A 19362-nucleotide genomic window follows, 5' to 3' on the forward strand; every position below is an offset into this window, starting at 1 on the left:
GAATAGTTTTGAAATGAGGAGCAACCACTTCCAATCTCGTGACGCGGCCTCACTGGCAATGACACTGTAATCGTATTAAATGCGCAAATATTATATATTTTCATCTATCTCTCTTGCACAGGCGTGGCGTCACCAGGGGGGTGCGAGGGGTGCGGTCCGCACCGGGTGAGGTGATCGGAAGGGGGTGAGGCGCCGCCTCGGCCGCTTCCTGGTGTTCTTCTTCTTCTGCGCTTTCTTTCTCGGCGGCGCGACTACGCCAAAAAAAAAAAAAGAACACGAGGATCCCACTCCGAGCATGTGACTTTTTTCTGCCTGTGGTATAATATCGTATTTATCGTGTATCTCCTGGAAAGGGATCCATTGTTGAAAGGGAAGGGGGTGACGCAAAGAGCTCCTGCACCGGGTGACACGTACCATGGTGACTCCACTCTGCAGAAGTATACGTAGTGTACGTGTGTGTGGGCGTGCCCAGGATCAACAGGGGGGTTACATATCGAATTCCCCTTTCCTTGGAGGTCTTGCTACACCACGGGACCACACCGAACAATATTTACCAGAGATGGGGGGAGTTACTCGACAAAAGGAACTCGTTACCAGTTAAGTCTGAGCAAAAAATGTAAGTCACTATCGAAGTTATAGTGGTAATTAAAATCAACTTAAAGTTCCCAGGTTACTTTGGAAAAGTAACAAGTTACTTTCAAGTTACTATATGCCATTTTTAGTTCCTGACCTTTCTATAATTTGCTAAAACAGAATCTGTAGCGGCCACCGCAGAACAAGGGAGTCAGATGTGCGTGCACGTGGCTGTCATCTCGTTAGGGAGGGAGGATGGAGCTCACACTGCTTGTAGTCAACAATCTAACAAAAGGAACTTGGAACTTACCCCTGAGTTACTTTGATAAAGTTACCTAAAAAAAGGAACAAGTTCCTCAAGAAATTACAGGAGCTCAAAAACAACGAGTTAAGTTGAAAGTAACAAAAAAATTAGCTTACAGTATCAAGTTACCCCCCCTCCCCCCCAAAAAAAACACCTGTATTTACTCGGATCAGCTAGGTTGCGGTAGAAGCAGCAAAAGTGACAAATATAAATCTAGCAAATCTTACTGAACACGTACATGGCTGCTGATCCTTATTAAATTTCTTCGGAGTTTAATATTAGAAACAATGCCAACAATAAAATTAGAAACAATGGTATGTGGGCCAGACAAAGGCACAGGTATGTACCCTCCCTCAAACTTTTTAAATCCATACACTCTGCACAATACATTGTTCAGCCATTTTATTTACAGTCATTCCATCATCTCACCAAAGTGACCCGGAAAGGCACGCCAATAACACAGTCTGGTGGTGGCAAGCCTGGGCTGTCGAACTGTACACAAATTGATGCAGGCCACTTGTCTCTTAACACAAACCACTGGAAGATGATGAACCACAGGCATTCACTAACTTTCATATTCCCTTGCACCATTGCTTCAACAAAAGTCTTACACTGACTGCATAAAATAAAATCATATTTTCTATACAAGATCAAACTCCTGTAGCAGGGCCATTGTTTTTTCGCACACTGGGAGACGGCTGCGGACTAGGTCTTGATGTGGAATGAGCACTGGATTTGCCGTCTGATACTGCAAGAAAAAGACGAGTCAAATCAATGCAGAAACAGTAAGGTAAACAAACAAACAAACTGATCTAAACAAAGGTGGTGTTACTTACAGGAATTGGAAGAGCGGTGAAGGCCTCTAGGACCTCTAAAACTTAGTGTCATGGGAGGGGGACCGTGGGAGGGCCCTAGAGGGGGAGGAGAATGGCCTACCCGGGAGTCATAGAAATGAGGCAGACGAATGGGTGGTGAGCCTCTTGAGTGTGGTGGTGGTGGTGGTGAGTCATCTCTGAGAGATGATCCAGGAGAAGCTCTGTGTGGAATCAATCAGAACTGAGTCAACAACGTAGTAACAGAGTATAGCTATCACAGCTTCAATGGTGATGTCACGGTGCAGGAATTTTCTCTGGAATGATCTGTGATTGCTCTTTTGTATCGTGAGCATTCTGCAGGGTGCCATAGTGTTGACAATTAATTCCAGGCAGGGTAAGAGCTACACAAGAGGGCATTTTGAGTGACAAAAGGAACGAAACTACTAGGTACTAGAATGAATAAATAGGTGGTAGGATCCAATAGATTGAAAAAACAAAGCAAAAGAAAAACAATGTTGCAGACAGGTGTATTCAAAACAACTTCTGTAACTCCTGTTGACCACGGATCACATCACAAGAGCGTATACACTATGCCGGGTGTTTCAGTTAAATCCCCGGGCTAAATAATTCGCGAACGGGTGCACCAATCCACGAACTTTCTTTTTTACAAGTATCTGCCCGATACCACCTACAAGCTGCACACCGTGTGAATGAGTGGGAGGCGCTCATTATTAAAATAAAAATGCAAATGAGTTTCGTAAAAAAGCGTAACTTCTAAAGCAGGGCGCTGTCGGCATTAAAATGGGTACTACCTCTTTTGGGACCTTCAGTGGACACCTTTTAGAGAAAAATCTGCCACCGAAGCGGGTCATTTGTTGCAGTAATTAATTGGTTTCGGTTTACGTATTTTTGTATGTGTCTTGCAAAATGACGCCCTTTCACTCCCTTACCCATCAATGAATTACGTCCTTACACCAATGAAATATGCCCTTTTGCGCTTCGCCGCAACCAGCCGCAACAAAAATACGGAAACCGAAATCAATTAATTACTGCAACAACTGACCCGCTTCGGGCAGATTTTTCTCTAAAAGGTGTCCACTGAAGGTCCCAAAAGGGGTAGTACCCATTTTAATGCCGACAGCGCGCTGCTTTAGAAGTTACGCTTTTTTTACGAAACTCATTTGCATTTTTATTTTAATAATGAGCGCCTCCCACTCATTCACATGGTGTGCAGCTTGTAGGTGGTATCGGACAGATACTTGTAAAAAAGAAAGTTCGTGGATTGGTGCACCCGTTCGCGAATTATTTAGCCCGGCGATTTAACTGAGACACGCGGTATACCTATATACTATACTATACCTATACTATATAGCATACTATATACCTTGCAAAAGAACCAGGACTTCCTCTAAGATGTCTCTTGAAGACTTCTGGTGGAGGGGGTGGTGGAAGTCCCCCATGAAGCATCCAGGGCTCTGGTGGATGTGGGGGAAATGGTTCCCCCATGAATGGGGGTGGGGGCAAGAACATGGGAGGGGGTGGAGGAGGCAGTGGGTGAAGGGGTGGTGCCCCAGCTTGGAGATCTTCTGAGGGCAGTGCCTTTGTAGAGTGACTGTTTGTCAGTACTGAAGAAAATAAAAAGCATGTCAGGTTGTACAGGTATGTGCCACAGATGCACAATACCTCCTTGTGCTCACGTGTGCTTTCATACACCCTTACCTGCCTGAACGTGTTGTTCTTTCTCCCGCTGCAACAGAGTCAACCTGGAGCAATAGAAAAGTTTGTGGCTATGAACCCCCCTTTACATGAAATAAATCTCTACAAAACTAATAACTAAAGTTATCAACTGACAAGAAATGCTACAAACAGAACACATTTCATAACATCATTGTGTCTATCCCTTTTACCCACCCAAACAGAACAACATCTTGGCCCAATATGGGTCCAATATTTGCAATACCGGCCCAACATTGGACCAAGATTGGGCCAATATTGAGCCTCTATTGCCAATATTGGATCAATATTGGGCCAAGATGTTGTGTTGCTTGGGAAGGCACTTACCTCTGTCTCATAGATGCCAACTCCTTGTTAGCTTCTTCTAACTTGCGCTCGGCTGCTCTGGCAGCAAGCTACCATAAAATGAGAAAAGGCAGAGAAACTCCCTTTAAGATCCAAGTCACGACTTATAAAACAAAGTTCTCTGTTTTTGGTGCTTTCTATCTCAAATTTGTTACGAAATTATTGGTCCTTCATCCTGACACAGCGTGAATCTATGGGACAGATCAGTATATGTAGGAAAGGCGAATTGAAATAAAAATCCAGATGAGTGAACATTCATGAAAAGCATGAGCAACAATCCTACATTTTTTTTCAAGACTTCACAAGTCTGCACACTTTCCAATAATAATTGTGGAATGATTGCTAAATTTTCCGTGTAAAATCATGAGAGTCCGATTTATTATGATTACATGTGACCACCTGCAACAAAAGCAAGCGACAGGGATGCTATGCCAGGTCAGAACAGTCCTCGCGCACACTGGAAAACCATTCAGGCTGTTTTGGCTGCAGAAACCTTAAAATGTATCGGGAGCACGGTAGATTAGCTTGGAACGTGTCAAACGGCTTATCACAGCTTCAAACTGGGAGGATATGCTATCACAGATGAGGGGAAATTTTGTTTTGACTTCCCTTTCTCGAACCTATGGTTCGCTAACACAAAGAGAATTGCATGGGAGGCATAATAAGAGGTAAAGAAAGAATCACGCTGACCAGTATGTTGTTACAACTACCTTCAACTTATCGTTGAAGCAACAGTAGACACCAAAAGCACAGAATGCTACTTAGAAAGTAGGTTGTTGCCTGCGGGCAGAAACTCCACACCGGCACAACATATCTCCATGCATTGGCAAAGGAAGACACTTGCTAGGAAGCTCCCTGTCTAACATTTGAGGAAAATTTAAGCGAGAACAATCTGAAGCTCGACAGTGCATCGTTGCTGTGCGTTCAGGAGCAGAAGAGTATTTTTGTATCTCCCTCTTCACTTGCTGACAACGAGCAGGGGGTGAAGTGTTCAGATAAACATGTGGGGTTCAACACTCCACCCCTTGCTTGTTGTTAGCAAGCAACGTTTGAAGCAGCAAAACTCTCCATCCCACAAACATGCAGCACTAATTCGCTACCTAAGTCACAAACTATTTATTCACACATCAGCATCCCTCAGGAGCAAGATGAGCTGCTTTATTAGCTGCTCCATGCTTCGGAACAAGCACCTTCCTTGCTGATACAGTGAAATACGTCATACTTCGACAGAGCCTCTACGAGTTGGTGCAATTTTAGAATCAATATCAAGAAAGCACTGATCTTGTAATGTAAGGCAGTATCCTTCCTTGAGTACGTACCCAATTTTCATGTGCTCTTTTTTCTTGGTCAGTGATCTGCAAAAACAGCATTGCAGTTATTTTAGTGTAGCAGAATTCATGCGATGTAAGAAAAGTATTGTTGTGCATGAAGTAGATTTTTGATAAAATCCAATATGAATCAAATACTTTGTCAATGTCAATAGCCATCAAAGTGTAGAATAATCTCAACTGATAGTTACAACAAACATTTATTTTACATGTCTGGCCAACAATTCAATAATGTATTTTTCTCATTGAAATGCTGAACAGTGTGACCCGACTCTGCACCCAGGTAGCAATTTTATATATATTTATCTTTATTTTTTATTTATTTGTATTAACTATTTATATATTTTAAAGATGTATTTACTTGTTCTACCATCAGTGCTTGGTAGCATATCACAATAAAGAAACAAAGTTCAGGGTACACTGCAATACGTATAGTTTCCCAAGTTAACAGGTTCCAACAGGATTTGCCTGGGTACTCTCAGTATATATTTGTTTAGAACAAACCAATCACCATACCTGGTTTTTGTAATTTCGTTCAGATATCTCCATTTCTTGCTTCAGAGAACTAAGCTGGGATCTGTAATGTGTTAGAAAGCAATGTCAATTTCAGGAACGAGTTTCCATATGGCTAAGTGACATATAAAAAAGTACCAATTCTTCCTACAATATGCTAGGAAGGCGACGTTATCAACATTTCAAATCGCTACAGATAGAGAAGGTCCTGAGAAGTGACGAATAAGTGGGTGTTCTAGACAAGTGAAATTGCCTTGCATTGAGGGCTGATTAACAAATATGAAGTTCACAAAGGTAACCTTCCCTATGCTATTCGAGAAGCTTTCTTAAAACAGTAGGGTATAAAATATGCAACATTGAATTGCTGACACACGTTTTCGGGTTGTTTCCCCCGCCTCCCTAAAAAATCTTAATTGAACAAAATTATTGTCTTCGTTTAACGCAAGGTTTTTGTTGACTTAGCACTCCTCCAGTGCCCCAAGGGTGGCTGTTATCACGCTGGGAAATGGGGCCGAATTTTTTCCAGTGTTATTATTAAGGTTGATCGGAGCTGTACTTAGGTAACCTTCTTTACAATCGCCTGGGTCATCATGGAACGGAAAGTATGCACTTCCTTCCTCCAGCGATAAAACGTTACTTCAAAAATTGGGCGAGGAGGTGAAGCGTGATCTTCGGAGTGCCATACCTTCGTAACGCGGGATCGCAGAAACATAGCGTTTTGAACTGCATGTTTGGTACACATAAATCAATATTTACGTTTTTTCTTCGAAAGTTTGGAAATCCCTTCACAGCCTCTTTAACACTAAATCGAAAGGCTCCAATAACGTACGGATGCAATTTGTTGCATACACAAAAGAAACTGAGTTCCACTCACTTATACGAAGCATTCTGCTGCTCCAGCAAAGATAGCTGTTGTTCTGCTGTGGTAGCATCAGCATCCTTCTGGTTCCGCAACACCTCCTGCTTGCCTATTTCCCTATAAGCGATTATACATAAACAATGTGCACAATTATAGGCATGCAATCTTAGACGTCTTACTTTTGAAGTTGAACTTCTCTATCTTTGAAGTAAGCAGAAAGGATTTCAAGCTTTGTAACTGCTTCTGTTCGCTCCCTCTGAGCTTCCCTGGTGTCCCGCTTCAGCTTCTCCATCTCATTTTCGAGAGCTTCTACTTGGTCTGAACGGCAAGATAAGGTTTTAAAGATAAACAGTCTGACGTCCCCCGACATTTGTCCCCCTATCTGCACAGTCAGCTCGTGGGGACAAAAAGGTGCTGACAATATTCACCTTTCTTCTTTTCTAAATGCCTTCTTTCAGCAGCTAGTTGCTCTTCTAAGACATCATTTTGTTCTTTTATTTTCTGATATTCCAGACGCATCTGAAAATTTTAGAATATGATGTTGTACAAGGCGTGAGGTAGCACTCTATAATCAGTATTTGCATGTAAAAAGTAAATTAAAAGTAACCATCAGTACTTCTTGTTAGGACGACAAAAATCCTGACGGGTATCATACTTATAGTACCTTTATATCGATACTGATTATATTTAGAGTGTGTTAACTCATGCACAGGACCAGTTAAGATGAAGAAGAAAAAACCTATAAATTTGTCGCTGTACTCATTTGCACCGGCATTTTTTTTTTTTTTTAGTGTTGGAAGCTTAGAACAGCACAGTAATGTTTAAAAATGGTCCTTCAAAGCTTCGTTACACGTGTCATTAACGTGCCGTAACGTAAAATAGTAGTCCAAAATAATTTTTCTTTTTCTTTTTTGGCCCTCTTAAACACATGTTCCAGTTCTGCAACATCAACCGAGTTAATAGATCCAGCAAACAGCGAAAGAGAATGGGGCCACGTTAGTCCACCTCGCCGGGCGCTTTCTGCCTCGGTACAATGCATAACGTGAAAACTGAAATGAATGACAGTTGCAACACGAAGATGCAAAGCATGCATTACCTGGCCCACATCCATCAGACGATTCAAGCATGTTTCCACTTCTGAGGGAAGAAACAGTAATGTTAGAATTACTCACAGACAAAGAAAATGTGTAAAAGATGTCACAAAGATTTAGATAACAAGTGATTACCCTTGGAAGCTTCTGCATCTTGTGACTCATCTTCTGTCTTATTGCACATGTCTTGCAATACAGCAAGACTTTTTATGCTCTCTTGAAGTACCTGTAAACAAAGGTACACCTGTGTTACACACATGAACAATGTTGGTTACAAAAATGGGACTTCATATGGCTTTAGTGAAAAAACAGATATAACACTGCTGGACCAAATGAGTGAAGCTATGCAACATATGGAACAACACAATTACAAGTATTATACCAATTAACATTGATTAAATTAGTGATGTGTACACATTTGTAAAAGCAAATTAAACAAATTTAAGTTTCAAATTGAAGCTTTGCCTTGTGAATGCCACGATGCAATGTACATAAAGAGCTAAGATGCATACGCTCTGTCACACTTTGTATTGCAAATTATGCGATCAGGAAGCAACTGTACCAGCAGCAAAGAGTTTGGATCGTCATTTTGTTCTTTGTTTTTCATGTAATACCTTAGCACCAGAGACACAAAGGCAAGTGGTCGGACACTATGATCATGTTTTTTGCCACTTTGTCCTACGTGAGATGCCTAGCAAGATGCCATAAGTCGGGCGTTACGTTTTCGGGTTAAACCCAATTCCTCCCGATTATTCCCTCCCTAATAACGAATCAGTTTAGGACCAATTTGGGTCAAACCCGATATCTCCCTGAATTCCAATCACGTATCATGCTGTGTTATGTGTCACATGCACTATTCAGTATCAATTTGTGCGCATGTCGCTGCAAATATTATTTGAGTGTGACAATAAACTATGTAAAGCATTTTTTGATGTCACAACATGTTGTGATTGTTGCTACAAACTGCGAGGCATACGCGTTTAAAAAATATATGTCCTTTAAGTGCTGCGCCGCGTGCTGGACACGAAGAAAAACAATAACCCGATTTCACCCCCAATTATAGATACGTAGCACCCGATTTTTCTCTCCCGAATGCAGAAAAGGAATTACAAACCCAAAATGTGACATGCAATCGATATGCAGAAATTATGTATTTGACAAGTATAATAAGGCAATAATAATAATGGGCACAATAATAAGAGCGAATGCAGCAACATCACTACTGCACGGACTTTACTACATTAGCAGTGAAGACAACAACAACAACAGAACTGCGAGGGGGAAAAGGCATTCAGAACCAACCGAACATTCCTCCCAGCAATAGATTCCTCCCTCAATATTGCAAAAAATCAGACCCAATATAGAGATAAAGGCGGATTGATTAACCTAAATCAATGCACAAGTGACAGTAACTTCACAGAGAGCCACTAATTGCCTTCCCCTAATTTAATTTGGTAGAGAAAATAAGTGCAGACCTGATTTTCAGCATCTCTGTCATGTAATGACCTCAGTAGCTTCCGAATTTCCTCAGCATCCATCTCCACCTTTGAAGAGAGCTCGTCCACCCTAGAATGCAAGGGGCACAAACTGATTACGTTTACCACTGTTAATAGAGCATAACACTGAGCAAATCATATTGTCGACATCGCTGTCTGTGCTATAATCTTTTTCTGTGTGAAAACATGCCAGCCAGTGGTTTATATTAGAATTAAATAACGCATCCCACTAAAGGAAGTAAAATGACACAACACCTAGCATTTATTTCATATGGCGCAACAGATAATACAGCAAAGTTCAAAACGTTTATAGTAACCCTGCACACTGTAAAATAATGGGCACACTCAAATTTTGTTGTGTTCAGTTTGATGTAGTATTTCCATACAAGATATAGCAAGCAGTTACAATGCATCACGTGCGAGCATTACCTAAAAATAACTGCAAAATAAACTAAAATAACTGCATAAATGAAGTAGACTCTACGCACTGGAGCTTAAAGCATCCTAACCCTCCCTTAGCAAACACACTGTGCACCAATGTGTGATGGAAATTGTAAGCAACTTTCTTTTATAGCACTACCAACAATGCCATTAAGTATGCCAACGGTACTGAAATATTATCAGTAGACTGCACTGACATTCATGGAAGTCCCTAGGATTTTTTTTCTAAGGGGGGCAAAGCCTGCAACCCCCTCACCTCTTTCCATGGAGACGGACAACACGCCCCCCTCCTCCCCCCGACACCCTCTTAGTACGACCGTGCTGACATTTTCCAAATCTTTCGTTCTGCACGCACGCTATGTCTTTATTTAGTCACACTGGTTGTAGCACACACCGAACGTTTTCGCAACTCCCACGGCCACGGCCGTATGTAAATGGCTTACACAGCAATAAAGTAATAAGTAGTGTAGCGTCGACTTAGTTTAGTCAGAACTTGTTTAGTCTGGCATACATTGTTACCATACTATCCATACTTTCATTTATTGTCGCATATTATGTTGTATAGCTGTGCGTGTGTATCGTGTTTACGTATTAACAGCAAATGATTGCGAGACATAATACAGGGATAATAGTTTTGAAAATATTACGAGAAAGTAAGCCCTTCTGTAATCCATCCTCAGCCTCAACATTAACCAACCCACCGGTAGGTATTAGACACATACCTTTCATTCAGTACGTTTCTCTCTTGTAGCAATTCCTTCTGTGCCAATTGCATATCTTCTAACTTGCTCTGCAGTTGGTGTTCACTGTTCCGGAGCTGCTCTAATTTTGCTCTTTCTCCCTCAATGATACCTTCACACTAACATTACAAAACAAATATAAATTAAAGGGCTATCTGCCGCTACTACAAGAAAGGTACATAATTCAAAAGCAGCAAAGAACTGCTGCTCACTTTTGCAAATGTTCACACATTTTTAAATAGTCAGCATCAAATACAATCTTTCTCACCTGTAGCAATTTTGATGACAGAGTCTGGTTTTCTTCTTTCTCTTTTTCTGAAGCACATTGCAATTCAGCAATCTGCATTTTAGAAGTTTCAGAAAGGCATTTGTAATTACTACATATAACAGACACACATGTAAAAATTACGTACAGACAAAGAGCTCATAAAAAGGAAAAAAAAAGAGGTCAGAGGACTTCATATCTCTCCAGATTCCTCCTTTCCCCATATGCGAAGGCATTGATTCACTGATTGAGCCCGAAATAAGGGCGGGGGGGGGGGGGGGGGGGGGGGCAACAAGTCTGAAGTGGATGTGCCTAAGTGGTATCAACACCAATGACAAAATGACATTTGACAGGCATATCAGCCTGTGTGGCAGCGGGACAGCGTCAATGGTGCTTGAAATGATCGACGGACATCGCCTTCAATGATCACTCAAATGCCCGTGTGACAGAGGGTTGTACAAAATGATACACCTAGAGGATGACCACGTTCTGCAAATTGCCCCCTTATTTGGCCTGTCTTCTGTTCGCCGCCTCTCGCACGCACACACACAAAATGTCAATGCATATTAGCAGTAAATGAAGGAAGGTATCTTCATTAATTGCAGGTCACGCAGTACTGTGTCCCAGAAAATATAGTGAGGCGTACCTGATTCTCTTTCTGGTTGAGCTCTGAGCTGAGTGTGCCCAACTGGTTCCTGTCCTGATTCCAGGCGTCCCTAACCTTCTGCAGGGCAGCCTCCAGTTGCTGGTTGCTCCTCTGGCCATCCAGCAGGGAACACAACATGGCATTCAGTTCAAGTCCAGCATCAGCAGCTGCTTCCAGATCCCTCTCCAAGGCAGCCACACTTGCTCGGAGCTCTCGGCACTCCACCTGGCCGATCCCCAGACACACAGCACAAGCACAAGCTCCCCGCATGCACTACCCTCCAGCCAGTCATCAAGGTGCAAGGGCCTGACTTCTTCAAATATCCCAAGTGCTTTGCATTATTTGGTCACATGAGAGTACAAAGTGTAATATGAACAAAAGTAGTACTTGGGAGTCTCGTCCATGCAAGAACTGTTTCTTGTGCAGGGAAAGTATGTGAAATGGCATTACATAGAGGAAAGTGACCCTTTTTTTTCCCACAAGAATAAATACAGAGACAATCAGTGAGCTAACTGTGCCCATAGGTTAGCACCGAGAGATTTAAAAATTAAGATAACATTAATCGTGATGTAATTGTAATGCCGCAACTTAAAGTGTTAACCCGTAAGAGGTAATTTAAAAAAGTCAGACCACCACAAACCTGTTGCAGAGCTAAAGCAGTCCTAATCACCTACGTTTTCTAAGTGCAGTATTTACTCATGTAATCTGCATGACGTTTTCCTTTGGACATCTTTGACAAACTGAGAACATCCAAATATAACCCCAGTGCATTTTCTATCAATTTTTTTGTTGAACTGTGCACTGCTATGACTACTTCAATGGCAATGCAAATTACAGTGGAACACAAGCACAAGAGCTAAGATGAAGACAAGACGTGAGGCAATTTAAAATAAGGCAACTAGGTGCCAATGAAATATATGTTATTGTGCGGCAGTGTAGGGACATAATTCGTGCAAAGCTGCTTCTGTCTGCTTTTGACAGTATGCGCATGTGCATGACATCATGTCAAGTTACTTTTTCATGCTGCTATACAAATTACATGAATAGATAACGTCCTGTACAAGCATAAGGAGCATGCACCAAGCTTGAGCAAGCAATAAGCTTCAAGTCATCACTCAAACACATGCAAGCCTTTTTTGCGAATGTCACTAAAGCCATGCTTAGCCACCACTGAATACTGCATCATGACCGTTAAAGCTGCTGACTGGTTAAAGCTGCTAGACTACATACCTCGAGATCCTTGTTCTCCTTCAACAACCTCTTTAATTGATCCTGCTTCTCCAGTGACATCTTGTGGGTGCTGCTCACCTAAACAGTTAGCAAAATCTTAATAAATGCGCCCTTAGAGAACGGCAAAATACTGGAACACTAAGTACCTGTAGCTTGAACTGCTCAACTTCCTCTTTGAGCACATCTCGCTCTGTGCGTGTATTGAACAGGTTTTTCTCTAGGGAGGCGATGCTGACTGCAAGTTTGTGTTACAAAGGTACACATAAGCACTAAATGAGCAAAGAATTAGATAATAAATCTTTGAAAGAATTGTACCCATAAGTGATGTGCTCTTCTTGTCATTCTGTAAAAAGACAAAAAAAAAGGAATAAAATAAAAATAAGCAAGATGATTGCAGCGGTGCATAGTTCAATTTAATACAGTCAACCCTCAGTTTATGAATGGTTCATAAATTATGGTCATGAATTCATAAATTGCGCTTTTGGAATGAGCATAAGAGTGCGAAAGCACTCGACCGATGGTAAATGCATTGTAATGTAGGAGTACGTTTATTTTTTAAAAATACTTTGTAAATGGCGCTCTGCAACATAATCGCTCCTGTGTTGCTCAGGAGCGGCCCTAGTAATCTAGCTTCTGACTCGTGCTGTCCTCGAAGCACTGCGCCGTCAATATGCATCCATTCCAAAGTTCAGCTCTAAACAGACAGCTGCTTGCCCCGTCCACAACCCAGAAAGATGGATCATACTTAGGGCCCCGTGTTTTCGAGGCGCTTCTGAGAGGCGATACGGCCCTCGCAATGCCCTCTCACGCGACGCCCTCTCGTACTTTTTGCGTGAAGCAACAGCGCACGAAAACTATGGAAACTATTTTGGACTAACTATGGACTAACTTTTGGAAAAATATAAAACTCGAGAACACAGTGCTCTATACATACTTCATGGTAAACAGGCAAATCCCCCTTTCTTATTTTGCCCCTTCAGAAGCAAACACAAGATGCTCTACGTTTATGCTTTGTTTGGGAGCCTTTTGACCTGGACGACTGGATTTGGACAAGCTAAAGGAGGGTGGGGTCTTCAAACTTGGTCCATGAAACGAGTTCACTGTTTGGAAATCGAGGGTTAATAAACCGAGGGAGGAAGACAAGGGGAGGTGACCTGTCCCAGAAGGCACGGTTCACAAAGCAAGGGAATTCGCAAGTCAATGATTCATAAATTGAGGGTTGACTGTATATACATCTTGCAAATGAATAAGCAGGTTGCGAGCTATGAGAGCTTTCGTTTCAACTACTTACCAGAAAGCAGCCAAATGAAATGACCAGCACAACGGAAAAGAAGCCACACAGGAAAGTGAAGACAGTTACACGAGGAGACAGGCCTCGGACCTGTTGATCATGCAGGGCACCATGGAGAGGTTCAGGAAGCTGTACCATTCGAAGAAAAAGAAAAAAAAAAAACGGCACCTCAGGCATCAAACTCAGAAAACATTGTGCTACACTGATAACGAAGAGCGCACTTACCCCATCAACGACAAACTGTGTGTATTCCTTCAGTAGGTTCAGATATAGCTGCACATAGCCTACAGACTCATCGCTTGGAACATCGTCAGATTTGAGCTGTTCGGTGTTCCCGTCGGAAATTGGAGGCACCCTGCCATGAGCACTGCTTTCGGTTTCTGGGGGCACATCGAGTTCTGGAGCACGATCACTTTGTGTGGTAGCATCTGTCACCGGAGGACTATTTACTGCTGTACTGATTTCAGCAACTAAAGGATCCTCTAATGCAGCAGGAACTTCAGGTACAGCAAGAGCATCTTTTGTTTCAGAGTGTGCCTCTGCCTTTTGCAAGCTCTCCTCCTCGAAGGCATTGGCTGCAGCCGGGGGACCTTCTGCAACATCAGAGGAAGCAGTAGGTGCAACTGCTAAACTATCTGTCTGTTTTTCAGTCTGAGTGGGATGTCCATAAGAATCCGATATGACTGCATCATAATGCTCTGAACTAGACGCTGCTGCTTCGCCATTACTTGTACTAACAGATTCCACAACAGTGCTGGGTGACGGTGCACTCTCAGTAGAGCTCAAAGTGTCAATAATAGGGTTCAGCAAAGGTGTCCCTAAGGGAGGTTGCAGATTCAAAGGTTGAGTGGCACTTGCGAATAGAGTTGAAGAGGATTCACCCTTACTGCTTCCAGAGAGCTCATGTAAAGATGAAGTTCCTACAACATGTTGCGATATGACTGTATCGTAATTTTCTGAACCAGATGCTGCTGTCTGGGATTGTACAGAAGTACCCGAGGTCTCATCTTGCGAAGGTGATACGGAAAACAAAGACCTGTGCACATACGTGGCTTTAATGTCTGAACTGCCCTTGCTTTCTTCGGGAGGTTCGTTCTTTAGGGGATCATCAAATGCGGTCTGGTCTGTATTTGATAAATTATGTGTGTCAGCAAGCAGAGGGCTCTCCGCAACAGTTTCTGCTTCACTATTACTTGTACTAACAGATCCCACAACGGTGCTGGGTGACGGTGCACTCTCATCAGTAGATCTCAGAGTGTCAATAATAGGGTTCAGCAAAGGTGTCCCTAAGTGAGGTTGCAGATTCAAAGGTTCAGTGGCACTTGTGAGTAGCGTTGAAGAGGATTCACCCTCACTGCTTCCAGGGAGCTCATGCAAAGATGAAGTTCCTACAACGTGCTGCGATGTTTCAGAGCGTGTAGGTTCCAAGGAGCTTTTTTCAGACTGCTGAGGAACGGCCTCGAGACTCCCAGCTGCAGCAGCGAGAGAAGAACTAGCTATTAAGTTTGCATTATCAATAGATATTTGTGACACCTTGGCACTAGATTCTTCATGGACAGGCTGAGGCGGCTCTACTAGTGTTGGGCTCGCTTCCTCCAAAGTCACACTTGTGCTATCATCAGCACTTCCACTCAATGTGTCTTTCTGTGCTGTTGCCTCAGCAACCGTTGCTTGTGCTGCAGCTGCTACATTAGTTGTAGCTTTGCGCAAATGTTCAGGCACCTGGCTTGCTGAGGAACTGTCTGATTTAAAAGTTGCTGTCGCATGTTCTGCTTCACCATCGTAACCATCAGTTTCGTCCAAGACCTCCTCGACTTCCACACTGTCTTCATCATCATCATCTTCTCCTGGGATGTTCTCTATCTCTTTTCCCTTGGACACATTATCATCTAATGAAGCTGCTCTCTCACCCACATTTTGATCCATCTGCAGCTCTGCAGCATCCCCTGCAGTATCATTTAAGGGCAAGTCTCCTTCTTGCTTATTCCTATCAAGAAGGACCTTGTCTTCCATTTTTTCAGATGCAGGGTCTCTCTCATTCATTCCAGCACCCATTTTGCTTACATTACTGACATGCAAGCTGGCACGATCCCCATCTGATACCTTATCTGAGTGCTCCATTTCAGTTTTAACCCCTTCACTCTGATTTGTGTGTGGTACTATTTCTTCAGCCGCATTAACTTGTGACATTTCTATGCTGCTTAATGGCTTCTCCCCAGCTAAGACTTTGCTCTGAGATATGGATGGCTGCTTTTCAGCATTAACAATCCGTTCTGCATTCATTCCATACGGTGTCGGAGTGGTCGTGATTGGCGGCCCTGACATGAATGATTGTGGTGGATGATAAGACGCATCACTGGCTTCAGCGTCGCAGTGTTCACCGTACATGAGAGTGCCGTCAAGTGTGCATGACCGTTCTGTAGAAAGGGAGCTCAAGGGGGCTTGTGTTGCTGCGCTTTGGCTGGCATCGTTTGAGAGTGAAGGCTGTACACCGAGGGATCCTGTGAGCAATGATGATTGGTCTGCGACTAGAGCAGGTGCAATTGAGCTCTTCTCAGGTAGAGATGGAGTTGCTGATGTTTGTACTGAAATGAACAAGTGCACTCAACATGTAAATGAACTTCTCTTCCGATAAAAATAACCTTGTACACAGTCATGTCCCATTTATTGGAACTTCCCCATTTCCCAGTCCAGCTGTCCGGGAAACAAAGCTTTGAATGAACAAGTGCAATACAAACCACACACATGGAGAGCACTGACAAGTAGATGTGTCTGCTTGCTTGAGAAAGTTGCTACTTGTGCTTAAAAAGTGTACATATACTGGTTTGCATGTGGTTGGTGTATCTGTGTACCTGGTTCTGTCTGTGACATGTGTCGGAAGCTTGCTGTGTTAAAAAAAGACAAATGCTGACCAGAGGTAAGGGCAAGGCAACGGCCTGTGGTAGGGTGGCGCATATGGGTAACAGAGTTCATAGAGAGCTATATGAACTCTGTTACCAAATGTCTTTTAGCTCTAAAAGACATTTGGATGCTCCTCATAATGTTTGTCCGGGTACTGAAACTGAATTCCGGATCAGTGAGCACAATTGGGATGGAATCAGGACCATTGCAAAGTCTTCTGTGTATGGATAACGGGTCTTCCACTTAACTATGTTCCAGAAAAATGGGACCTGACTGTATTCACAGAGTCCTGTGAGTTTCCCCTTACCTGTATGTTGCTGCAGTACATCAGCTGCTGTACCTTGCACCTAAAGTATGCAGAGCAGCAGGAGACCCCCATTAATATCACTGCTGATATGTTACATGCCCTGAAAAATATACTCTGCACAACAGTGAACTTACCGTAACACTGGATGCCATTGAAGAACTCTGCAAGGCTGCAAAAATGTGAAATGTGAGTTTTCTGGCTTTATGGCAAGAGTAAGAACAACGTTATATCATGCTTAAAGTTTGCTTTAAGAATTGTTCTTCCTTTGTACATACCTTCATTGTACTTTGAGACATTGTCATTGTCCGAGCGAAATACACCGTCCCACTGAAATTTAAGAGAGTTCTAAAGAATAATCCCAACTTTTTCCTTCGGTAGTCTTTTAAGAACACCTCCAAAGTTCAGAAAATTATTTCCTATGCTGTGCATTCAAAGGGCACGTCTGCACACAGGCCTACTTCATCAACAAACACGAACAGGCTTTAAGACTAGGTTTTGCGCACACACACTACTTGCACTGCACGTAGCTGGCACCGTCCTTGTCAACGCGCTACAAATTTGTGAGAAAATACATGCATAGCTCAGACTCCATTCTTTAGTGGCTCTTAACTTTTGTGCACAGGCACTGCTTAGTATTGAAGATAAGCCATAAGCCAGGAGACACGCTGAAATTAAGGGGCACTGGCTTAACCGTTTGCTACCATCTCATCCTCCAATATATAGTAGAATTAATATGCATTGTGTCTAACTGATGAATATCAATTAACTTCATTATAATCAACAAGGTAAAATCCATACTAAGCAGCGAAATTAAGGGACACTGGCTCAACGTAACAAAGTAACAACTTTAGTATGACGTTTTGACGCCCATACGGGCATCATCATTAGACAAGACAAACAACAAGCAAACCATCCTGGGCTTGCCTTTAAAGCTTCAAAATTCCTTTGTAGCACTTGGGGAGAGGCCCCTTGTGGCTGTTACATGTGTTATCTTCGGCAAGAATGTGCCATGGGTAAGGAAGCTCATTGAATCATGGTACATTCTTGCCGAGGGTAACACATGTGTCCAGCACTGTACAATTTTCAGCAGAATAACACTATGTACTTACCCTGGCAGTGACTAGATTTTCTCTTTTATGAAATGAACGCTCTTCTCTGATCATCCCTCTGGGCGCAAAGCCCTTACGGCCATTTATCTGCGAAGAAATCATAAAGGAAGTCACTCATGAATTCAAAGCATGGCATACAAGCATGAAGGATGGATGGGTACTGCATCTTTTTCCTTTGTAACACGTGGTAGCCTGCACCATCTAGCCTTAATTTAAGTACACATATATAGATGCTTTGAGGAACTGCATGTGTACAGATTAAAATCGATTACCATGCATTGCATTGCGATTATGCCATGCATAGGATCGATTTGATGCTCACTTCGGCTGTGTTGTACAAAAAGCCGAGTACTTCGCATTCAATCACTCCCCCTTGTGGCGTGACTTATAGCCCACCCTGTCTTAAAAGGGTTTAGGTACTGGAACTAACTAACTAACTAACAGCAATACGAAAGGCAATAAATGGACTTGCACACTTTTCCAAAGCTAGCCATATTGCTTAAAAGGAACGTGTGCGGCATGTACTTAGAAGTAGTCCCCATTCAACTTTAGTTTGCAATAACTGCGTGTTGGGAATAGAAACAAAACTGCGTGAACTGAGTTCTTACGACTTCCCCAAAAGCTCTGCAGTAATTTTAGCAATATTGCGCAAGAAAGGCATGGCCGTAAGAAAGTCATGCCGAAGACATTCGCATACCTCTACCAAATAAACGTCGTTTTCCCGGTCGTTGGATTTGGCATATATTGTAACTTTTTGACGTGACAAAAAGGAAACCCTGGATTCATCCGGTGCATCAAATCTCTGGAGGGTTGTTCCTTCCCCTATCGTTTCTGGAAAAGACAAAAAAATAATATATACATATGTAACGTAGCTCATACGGAACGTCTGACGAGAAAGAACTTCGTTCACAGCTCTTCAATATTTATTTCCTTGCGGATGCCCCTAGTAAGTGGAAAAAACCGCAGCTGACTTCATATCACAGCAACTTCACAGTGCAACGGCATATGGTACAGCCTTCTATATCACTTCAAATATTCTGGATCCGTTTAGAGGTCCCCCGTTATCATAACAAACCATCGTATGTCGCTCGCAAGTCGTAAGTTCTGTTTTTTCAGTAATCAACCGCAACACACTGAGTATGCCGTATGCATGAGCATCAAGGGTCAAAGAGTAGTTTCCATATGAAAGATGAATACGTACGTGTACAATAAGCGTCTGCGCACAATAATGTTTCTGGTAAGTGGGCTGTAATCACACATAATAATTTAGTTAGTAACAATAATGATAAAAGGGATGAACCACGACACAACGCCATGTTTACATCGCTATGTACACGTCAGAACGCCGATTGCGCCGCCACCAGTTGCCGTTAC

General features: G+C 42.6%; 1 protein-coding gene across 1 annotated transcript; it reads right to left on the reverse strand.

Annotated features, from left to right (window-relative positions):
• Window positions 1–1264: 1264 nt before the first annotated feature.
• On the reverse strand, window positions 1265–19341 carry LOC135401223 (transport and Golgi organization protein 1-like). The gene is made up of 27 exons (XM_064633501.1): window positions 19190–19341; window positions 18686–18819; window positions 17989–18075; window positions 17155–17206; window positions 17014–17048; window positions 16880–16919; window positions 13897–16256; window positions 13672–13800; window positions 12696–12723; window positions 12527–12615; window positions 12381–12458; window positions 11151–11261; window positions 10508–10579; window positions 10222–10358; window positions 9038–9128; window positions 7698–7788; window positions 7568–7608; window positions 6900–6990; window positions 6651–6789; window positions 6487–6588; window positions 5616–5676; window positions 5091–5126; window positions 3754–3821; window positions 3412–3455; window positions 3077–3317; window positions 1714–1913; window positions 1265–1625 (listed from the first exon to the last, which is right to left on the reverse strand). Exons 1-27 carry the CDS (start codon window positions 19302–19304, stop codon window positions 1528–1530), a joined length of 4770 nt encoding a protein of 1589 aa, XP_064489571.1. The 5' UTR covers window positions 19305–19341; the 3' UTR covers window positions 1265–1527.
• Window positions 19342–19362: the final 21 nt, after the last annotated feature.

This window comes from Ornithodoros turicata, chromosome 7 (assembly GCF_037126465.1).
Source record: "Ornithodoros turicata isolate Travis chromosome 7, ASM3712646v1, whole genome shotgun sequence".
NCBI lineage: Eukaryota > Metazoa > Arthropoda > Arachnida > Ixodida > Argasidae > Ornithodoros > Ornithodoros turicata.

Excerpts from the sequence above, each read along its gene's own strand:
- LOC135401223 (XM_064633501.1), bottom strand. The coding sequence starts at position 19,304 with ATGGCGTTGTGTCGTGGTTCATCCCTTTTATCATTATTGTTACTAACT. Across the intron at positions 16,257-16,879 it reads TGTACTGCAGCAACATACAG|TACAAACATCAGCAACTCCA; the intron begins GTAAGGGGAAAC and ends TGTTCATTTCAG. Across the intron at positions 6,991-7,567 it reads GTCTGATGGATGTGGGCCAG|ATGCGTCTGGAATATCAGAA; the intron begins GTAATGCATGCT and ends TAAAATTTTCAG.